Source organism: Protomyctophum bolini (genome assembly GCF_963924005.1).
Source record: "Protomyctophum bolini genome assembly, chromosome: 8".
Classification (NCBI taxonomy): Eukaryota; Metazoa; Chordata; class Actinopteri; order Myctophiformes; family Myctophidae; genus Protomyctophum; species Protomyctophum bolini.
Window position 1 is genome coordinate 804977 of NC_137869.1, and position 10000 is coordinate 814976.

General features: G+C 49.3%; 1 protein-coding gene across 1 annotated transcript in view; it reads right to left on the reverse strand.

Annotated features, from left to right (window-relative positions):
• The window catches only part of nwd1 (NACHT and WD repeat domain containing 1), a gene marked incomplete at both ends in the record, with an annotated part of 41770 nt that overhangs the window by 20942 nt on the left and 10828 nt on the right, over positions 1–10000 (reverse strand). Inside the window, 7 exons of the mRNA XM_080769627.1 lie at positions 3700–3947; positions 4060–4187; positions 4304–4495; positions 4600–4675; positions 4792–4887; positions 8425–8612; positions 9472–9541. Of these exons, the coding sequence (XP_080625753.1) occupies positions 3700–3947; positions 4060–4187; positions 4304–4495; positions 4600–4675; positions 4792–4887; positions 8425–8612; positions 9472–9541 (998 nt within the window). The remainder of the gene's footprint in view (positions 1–3699; positions 3948–4059; positions 4188–4303; positions 4496–4599; positions 4676–4791; positions 4888–8424; positions 8613–9471; positions 9542–10000) is intronic.

A 10000-nucleotide genomic window follows, 5' to 3' on the forward strand; every position in this document is an offset into this window, starting at 1 on the left:
GACGGGCTGTCGAGGCCAGAGAGTAGTTTTTTGTGTGGATGTCTGGGCTGTCGAGGCCAGAGAGTAGTTTTCTGTGTGGATGTCTGGGCTGTCGAGGCCAGAGAGTAGTTTTTTGTGTGGATGTCTGGGCTGTCGAGGCCAGAGAGTAGTTTTCTGTGTGGATGTCTGGGCTGTCGAGGCCAGAGAGTAGTTTTCTGTGTGGATGTCTGGGCTGTCGAGGCCAGAGAGTAGTTTTCTGTGTGGATGTCTGGGCTGTCGAGGCCAGAGAGTAGTTTTCTGTGTGGATGTCTGGGCTGTCGAGGCCAGAGAGTAGTTTTCTGTGTGGATGTCTGGGCTGTCGAGGCCAGAGAGTAGTTTTCTGTGTGGATGTCTGGGCTGTCGAGGCCAGAGAGTAGTTTTCTGTGTGGATGTCTGGGCTGTCGAGGCCAGAGAGTAGTTTTCTGTGTGGATGTCTGGGCTGTCGAGGCCAGAGAGTAGTTTTCTGTGTGGATGTCTGGGCTGTCGAGGCCAGAGAGTAGTTTTCTGTGTGGATGTCTGGGCTGTCGAGGCCAGAGAGTAGTTTTCTGTGTGGATGTCTGTCGAGGCCAGAGAGTAGTTTTCTGTGTGGATGTCTGGGCTGTCGAGGCCAGAGAGTAGTTTTCTGTGTGGATGTCTGGGCTGTCGAGGCCAGAGAGTAGTTTTCTGTGTGGATGTCTGGGCTGTCGAGGCCAGAGAGTAGTTTTCTGTGTGGATGTCTGGGCTGTCGAGGCCAGAGAGTAGTTTTCTGTGTGGATGTCTGGGCTGTCGAGGCCAGAGAGTAGTTTTCTGTGTGGATGTCTGGGCTGTCGAGGCCAGAGAGTAGTTTTCTGTGTGGATGTCTGGGCTGTCGAGGCCAGAGAGTAGTTTTCTGTGTGGATGTCTGGGCTGTCGAGGCCAGAGAGTAGTTTTCTGTGTGGATGTCTGGGCTGTCGAGGCCAGAGAGTAGTTTTCTGTGTGGATGTCTGGGCTGTCGAGGCCAGAGAGTAGTTTTCTGTGTGGATGTCTGGGCTGTCGAGGCCAGAGAGTAGTTTTCTGTGTGGATGTCTGGGCTGTCGAGGCCAGAGAGTAGTTTTCTGTGTGGATGTCTGGGCTGTCGAGGCCAGAGAGTAGTTTTCTGTGTGGATGTCTGTCGAGGCCAGAGAGTAGTTTTCTGTGTGGATGTCTGGGCTGTCGAGGCCAGAGAGTAGTTTTCTGTGTGGATGTCTGGGCTGTCGAGGCCAGAGAGTAGTTTTCTGTGTGGATGTCTGGGCTGTCGAGGCCAGAGAGTAGTTTTCTGTGTGGATGTCTGGGCTGTCGAGGCCAGAGAGTAGTTTTCTGTGTGGATGTCTGGGCTGTCGAGGCCAGAGAGTAGTTTTCTGTGTGGATGTCTGGGCTGTCGAGGCCAGAGAGTAGTTTTCTCGAGGCCATAAAGGCGTTTTTTGTCACTCAGTAGGCGTTTACGCGTAACGTCCGGGTATGATGATGATGTCACACACAGATACTCTATACTTGTGAGGACGTCAACTGCAATTGTGTCTTATTTTTTCTAACTATTCATTAAATCATCACCATCACCACAATGACGCTCAGTTTGATTCCAATGCCTCATTGTCCTCCTCTGCACAGCTGGTTTGGATTAAAGGACTACTCTGTTTTTAATCCAAATCAAGATGACATCCAGACGTGTATTACTCCTTTTAAACTTAATCATCATGCTAAAATATGTATATAGGTTAGACATAATCCCCTGGCTTTCCCCCCACGTCTCCCTGTCACTTTGTTTACAAACGAAACTGCATGTGAGAGACTTCCTCTCCCATAGCCTGGAGGGATGCGACGCTCTGATTGGTTCTGAAAACTTCAGAGCCAGCGTTTCAAGCAGAAACTTCAAAATAAAAACACCATTATTTCCGTTTCTCTAACCCAATAGATAAAATGTATCATAAATTAATACTGAAACCAGATTTCATTAAGGAAAGTTCATGCATGCACCACGTTCTATGTAAACTCTTAATTTCCATTTCCAGCAATTCAGTTGCAAAAGAAAAAAAAAAGATAATTATTTGGCTATCCCCCCGAGGGGCCGCGACCCACAGGTTGAGAACCCCTGATTTAGAGGGCTGTTATCTTTTTTCTGTCGTTTTTGGAAGTCATGGCTGCCAGTTCCCACCTGATGTTGTGTGGGAGTCCAGACTGCTCCAGACCGTACTGAATAACTGCTAGCTCACATAATGTCTTGAGGCTAGAATTGAGGTCTAAGACATACAGGTCACCAGGTGTTTTAAAGAGGATGACATGTGATCTCCCATCATGCAACAGCACATCCTAGACGTCGGAGGCGGGCCTTTCCCCTTGGGCTCAACCTTCTTCCAGGAGAAGGTCTCTGGACTGAATTTCCACACATCATTGAAGGTCTTGTTCACGTTCCGGCCACCAAATACGTACAGCTCTCCATTGTAGGTAAAGGATGAATGATCCTCACGTCCTTCGGGTAGAAGCTGTGTAGAAGGTGTGTCCAGCCAGAGGTTGGTCTCTGTGTCAAACACTACTACACACTGATGGTGTTGTAGTAGATGGTGTTGTAGTACTGACCACACCCCCCATAGCCTCCAAATACAAACATCTTTGTCCCGATGATGGTAGCAGAGTGATGTGGTGAAGCAGGAGTTGGAGTTCCTCTGGCGTTAATTAAAGTCCAGACCATTGTGGTGGTGTCCAACTTGTAGATGTCATTAGTCAATCCAGTCTGGGTGTATCCTCCATAAATAAACATGTCCTTCCCCAAAACACAGGCTGAGTGGTTCCACCTCCCCTTTAGAACAGTCCCAGAAACCTGTGGTTTGAACCATCTGTGGGCGTCAACATCAAATGCATAACGCACATTGCAGTAAGGATAACCTCCCCAGAGGTAGACAGTATCTTCAATCAGCACAGCTGTGTGGCCCCAGCGCCTGGAGGGAACCTCATGGTGAGGGTCTCCTGTTCCAGGGGTCTCTGGGGTCAACTTCCTCCAGCATAAAGACAGTGTATTGAAGACGTGTACTTCAATGTGATCTCTTCCCCACTGGTTTACGTCTCCTCCAAAGCAGTAGATCTCGTGTCCGACCACAACAGCAGCAGCCTGGTCCTGTGTTGTTCTCCTTCCAGGTGTATCGTCCAGTGAACCATTTCACAGCAGCAGCTCCAGTCAATTTGGCGTCGTTAGAGGTAAATTAATCGCGGAATGTTTGCTTTGTTTAATGAGCATTTTAATGTATAGGGAAACTACATGTTGTGATGTCATTAAATTATTTCATAATGTACAACAGCTAAGTGACGTCAATCAACCTGATTGGCACCTGTCATTTGAAACTTGACAGTAAAGATTAGTATTTCTCTGTACCGTAACGTCAGTAGTTAGGTGGACCCCAATGGAAACAAGCTATGGCTTGCTTTGTGTATAGTCCAAGTTCGTTTCCTAAATTGTTGTGCCCCCATATCATTTGGATTATAATGAACACAAACATAAACCTTATCGAAGCACATGTCGTTGTCAAACCATCATTAAACATTAAGCACACGCACGCACGCACACACACACACACACACACACACACACACACACACACACACACACACACACACACACACACACACACACACACACACACACACACACACACACACACACACACACACACACACACACACACACACACACACCTGGCCAGAGCGACGTAGCCCAGCGCGGCGCCCACCATCTTCCTGCCGTGCCTCTCCTCCAGGAACAGGAAGAGCAGTGACATCACGTCCTGCGCGTCGGCGCCCAGCCGCGGCGCGGGAGCGGGGCTGTAGGAGGCCCAGCGCCGCGCGGCGCTCAGCAGCAGCGTCAGGTGGAGAGGACTTCCTGTTCGCTCCGCCGCGCCCAGGAGACCATCGGCCTGCTCCGCCGTCAGCCTCCGACCCGCCACCTGGGAGAGGACGAGAGGACGGACATGTCTGAGAGAGGACGAGAGGACGAGAGGACGAGAGGACGGACATGTCTGAGAGAGGACGAGAGGACGAGAGGACGAGAGGACGGACATGTCTGAGAGAGGACGAGAGGACGAGAGGACGAGAGGACGGACATGTCTGAGAGAGGACGAGAGGACGAGAGGACGAGAGGACGGACATGTCTGAGAGAGGACGAGAGGACGAGAGGACGGACATGTCTGAGAGAGGACGAGAGGACGGACATGTCTGAGAGAGGACAAGAGGACGGACATGTCTGAGAGAGGACGAGAGGACGGACATGTCTGAGAGAGGACGAGAGGACGAGAGGACAGACATGTCTGGGAGGACGAGAGGACGGACATGTCTGAGAGAGGACGAGAGGACGAGAGGACAGACATGTCTGGGAGGACGAGAGGACAGACATGTCTGAGAGAGGACGAGAGGACGGACATGTCTGAGAGAGGACGAGAGGACGAGAGGACGGACATGTCTGAGAGAGGACGAGAGGACGAGAGGACGGACATGTCTGAGAGAGGACGAGAGGACGGACATGTCTGAGAGAGGACGAGAGGACGAGAGGACGGACATGTCTGAGAGAGGACGAGAGGACGAGAGGACGAGAGGACGGACATGTCTGGGAGAGGACGAGAGGACGAGAGGACGAGAGGACAGACATGTCTGGGAGAGGACGAGAGGACGGACATGTCTGAGAGAGGACGAGAGGACGGACATGTCTGAGAGAGGACGAGAGGACGGACATGTCTGAGAGAGGACGAGAGGACGGACATGTCTGAGAGAGGACGAGAGGACGAGAAGACTGACATGCCTGGGAGAGGACGAGAGGACGGACATGTCTGGGAGAGGACGAGAGGACGAGAAGACTGACATGCCTGGGAGAGGACGAGAGGACGGACATGTCTGAGAGAGGACGAGAGGACGAGAGGACGGACATGTCTGGGAGACACATCTGTTAATGTGAAATAGTTTCTATAATTATGCTTATTTATTTAAATTGTGATAATTGCTATTGGAGCTCTGGTGGTCCCAGACAGACAGGGGACGTAAAGAGAAGATTATGCCCGGGTAGAAGGCTTCATGGCTGGGGGAGACTGGGAGGAGTGACTGGTGTTCACATCGCGGATCGTCTGACTCTGCCAAAACGGAACAGTTACCCTTAAAAAAACCCCACATCCATTCAGTTTCATTGTAACTACCACCAACTACACCACCAATAAACTGCAGCCTTTCATCAACCACTGCCTAAGACGCATCCTCAGGATCTCCTGGCCAAACCGCATCAACAACATCAACCTATGGGAACGCACCAAACAAGAAGCAATAGAGATACAGCTGATGAGGAGAAAGTGGAGCTGGATCGGTCACACACTAAGAAAAAACAACACAGCAATAACTAAACAGGCACTAACGTGGAACCCACAAGGAAAAACGGAGCAGAGGGAGACCCAAAAACACCTGGAGAACGGAGCACGGAGCTGGATGTCAAACGGAAGGGACTGACGTGGAAACAGCTGGAGAGGACGGCGCAAGACGGACGAGGGTGGAAACGACTCATCGATGGCCTACAGTATGTTCCCAAAGGAATACAAAGGCCTAAGTAAAGTAACTAAGATTTTAGATTAGATAATTCATAATTTTATAATACCGTAAATGTTCGATGCTAATTGACAGTGCTACTCTGCTACTACCATAGACCGTAGGGGAACAAATGGCTACTCTCAGCCGCACCAGAGGACTGGGGACAGGGAGGAACTCCTTATATGGTCAGCAGCACACTCTATAGTAGGGAGGATTATGACAACAAAACAAAAGAAATAAGTGGTATTTGAATTAAGTGAAATCACTGAATATACTAGGCATACCATATTCTGAATTACCAAAAAGAGGACACATGCACGCGTGCATGTGCACATGCATGTGCGCATGCATGTCGTGGATGTGTCGTGCGCGTTTTAATTAAATTAATTCGTCAAAAAAGTTTGGCTCTTAAATTTGATCAAATATGCTCTATATTAGTTATGTATTTATTTAAAGCAGTGGCTCTCAAAGGTGTGATCCAGGGACCCTCATGGTTCCTTGAGGGGGCTGATCTACATCCACACGTGGGCTTGTAAATCGGCTAGTTGAACTATTCAAAAATGTTTTTGTTTCAAAATAGGGCCTTAAATATCTTCAGATGGGGTATCGTGGACGTCAGCAAGGGCATGCTGTCACAACGGGTTCCTAACGCCAAATAAAATGGCTTCAGATCTGACCCAAGTCTCCTGAGGAGAAGTCTGAGGCATGTCCTGGACGCGTTATTACCACCAACGTTCAAGGATGTGTTTGACCTGAAGTCATCTTGTGGTTCCTGGCCTTACTAGTCCTGACCTGAAGTCAGCTTGTGGTACCTGGTCTTACTAGTCCTGACCTGAAGTCAGCTTGTGGTACCTGGTCTTACTAGTCCTGACCTGAAGTCAGCTTGTGGTACCTGGCCTTACTACAGTCATGACCTGAAGTCATCTTGTGGTACCTGGCCTTACTAGTCATGACCTGAAGTCATCTTGTGGTTCCTGGCCTTACTGCAGTCATGACCTGAAGTCATCTTGTGGTACCTGGCCTTACTAGTCATGACCTGAAGTCATCTTGTGGTTCCTGGCCTTACTGCAGTCATGACCTGAAGTCAGCTTGTGGTTCCTGGCCTTACTACAGTCATGACCTGAAGTCAGCTTGTGGTACCTGAACTTAATGCAGTCATGACCTGAAGTCAGCTTGTGGTACCTGGTGTTACTGACCTGAAGTCAGCTTGTGGTTCCTGGCCTTACTGACCTGAAGTCAGCTTGTGGTTCCTGGCCTTACTGACCTGAAGTCAGCTTGTGGTACCTGGTCTTACTGACCTGAAGTCAGCTTGTGGTTCCTGGTGTTACTAAACTGAAGTCAGCTTGTGGTTCCTGGTGTTACTGACCTGAAGTCAGCTTGTGGTACCTGGTGTTACTACAGTCATGACCTGAAGTCATCTTGTGGTTCCTGGCCTTACTGCAGTCATGACCTGAAGTCATCTTGTGGTACCTGGCCTTACTGCAGTCCTGACCTGAAGTCATCTTATGGTACCTGGCCTTACTAGTCATGACCTGAAGTCATATTGTGGTACCTGGCCTTACTAGTCCTGACCTGAAGTCATCTTGTGGTTCCTGGCCTTACTAGTCCTGACCTGATGTCATCTTGTGGTACCTGGCCTTACTAGTCATGACCTGAAGTCATATTGTGGTACCTGGCCTTACTAGTCCTGACCTGATGTCATCTTGTGGTACCTGGCCTTACTAGTCATGACCTGAAGTCATCTTGTGGTTCCTGGCCTTACTAGTCCTGACCTGAAGTCATCTTGTGGTTCCTGGCCTTACTAGTCCTGACCTGAAGTCAGCTTGTGGTACCTGGTCTTACTAGTCCTGACCTGAAGTCAGCTTGTGGTACCTGGTCTTACTAGTCCTGACCTGAAGTCAGCTTGTGGTACCTGGCCTTACTACAGTCATGACCTGAAGTCATCTTGTGGTACCTGGCCTTACTACAGTCCTGACCTGAAGTCATCTTGTGGTACCTGGCCTTACTAGTCATGACCTGAAGTCATCTTGTGGTTCCTGGCTTTACTACAGTCATGACCTGAAGTCAGCTTGTGGTACCTGGCCTTACTAGTCATGACCTGAAGTCATCTTGTGGTTCCTGGCCTTACTACAGTCATGACCTGAAGTCATCTTGTGGTTCCTGGCCTTACTACAGTCATGACCTGAAGTCAGCTTGTGGTTCCTGGCCTTACTACAGTCATGACCTGAAGTCAGCTTGTGGTTCCTGGCCTTACTACAGTCATGACCTGAAGTCAGCTTGTGGTTCCTGGCCTTACTGCAGTCATGACCTGAAGTCATCTTGTGGTTCCTGGCCTTACTACAGTCATGACCTGAAGTCAGCTTGTGGTTCCTGGCCTTACTGCAGTCATGACCTGAAGTCAGCTTGTGGTTCCTGGCCTTACTAGTCCTGACCTGAAGTCATCTTGTGGTTCCTGGCCTTACTAGTCCTGACCTGAAGTCATCTTGTGGTTCCTGGGCTAACTGCAGTCCTGACCTGAAGTCATCTTGTGGTTCCTGGCCTTACTGCAGTCATGACCTGAAGTCATCTTGTGGTTCCTGGCCTTACTGCAGTCATGACCTGAAGTCAGCTTGTGGTACCTGGCCTTACTGCAGTCATGACCTGAAGTCAGCTTGTGGTTCCTGGCCTTACTGCAGTCATGACCTGAAGTCATCTTGTGGTTCCCCCACCCTCAAACAACTGCACCGTATCTATGATGTAATCACCGTCTCTATGATGTCATCACCATCTCGATGATGTCATCACCGTCTCTATGATGTCATCACAGTCTGTCTGCTATGATGTCATCGCTGTCCCCTATGATGTCATCAGCGTGCCTACCTGCATGTGTGCCGCCATGATGTCCCTCCCCTCGTCGCGCGACAGAGGCTCCACCTCCAGGGGGGCGTGGCCCGCCACGGCGTCCGTCCTGAGGCTCAGCCGGCGGAAGGCGGGGCTCTGCGTGTCGGCCGACACCACCAGGTGGACGTTGGGCGGAAGGTCAAAGGGCAGCCAGTGGAGGTCGTGACCTTTTGAGGCAAAGTGGCGGAAATAGAACGTCCTGAAGCAACAAAGGGCTATAATAGGCGTCCTGATGTAATGGTTACAAACACCTCCTGATGTAATGGTTACAAATACCTCCTGATGTAATGGTTACAAACACCTCCTGATGTAATGGTTACAAATACCTCCTGATGTAATGGTTACAAACACCTCCTGATGTAATGGTTACAAATACCTCCTGATGTAATGTTTACAAATACCTCCTGATGTAATGTTTACAAATACCTCCTGATGTAATGTTACAAATACCTCCTGATGTAATGTTTACAAATACCTCCTGATGTAATGGTTACAAATACCTCCTGATGTAATGGTTACAAACACCTCCTGATGTAATGGTTACAAACACCTCCTGATGTTGAGGCAGCGGTGGCCGAGTGGATTGCGGAGCGGTCTAGATACCGGAAGGTCGCCAGTTCGAATCAGCGATCCGACACGTTAAAATTACCACCGTTGAAGTGCCCTTGGACAAGGCATTGAACCTCTACCATGAAATGCTCCATGTGGGCCTGGCTGTAAACAAGTATCTGATGCTTAGTCCAGTTACCCTTGGTAAACTTGATTTACCAGAACGCATTTCTTCTCCTCTTCATGTAATGGTTACAAACACCTCCTGATGTAATGTTACAAATACCTCCTGATGTAATGGTTACAAACACCTCCTGATGTAATGGTTACAAATACCTCCTGATGTAATGGTTACAAATACCCCGCAGGGCGCTCCTCGTGGGGGGGGGGGGGGGGTTAATCGGCGTCGCACACATTCTGAAAACTATAGATTAATGATTGATTAATAAATACAATCAATAAAAACATCTTTCTCACCGTGGTGGTTTTCAGCCAGATGGTCCACACCGTCCAGGATGATCAGCACCGTGTCTCCTTTAATGGATACCTGTAACACACACCAACACAATGTACACAACCACAGCTACACACACCTGTAACACACACCAACACAATGTACACAACCACAGCTACACACACCTGTAACACACACCAACACAATGTACACAACCACAGCTACACACACCTGTAACACACACCAACACAATGTACACAACCACCGCTACACACACCTGTAACACACACCAACACAATGTACACAACCACAGCTACACACACCTGTAACACACACCAACACAATGTACACAACCACAGCTACACACACCTGTAACACACACCAACACAATGTACACAACCACAGCTACACACACCTGTAACACACACCAACACAATGTACACACAATGTGTGTGAGTGTGTGTGTGTGTGTGTGTGTGTGTGTGCGTGCGTGCGTACCTTCAGCAGCAGCTGGTTAAAGAAGTGCACCAGGTGTGTGTGTGTGTGTAGTGT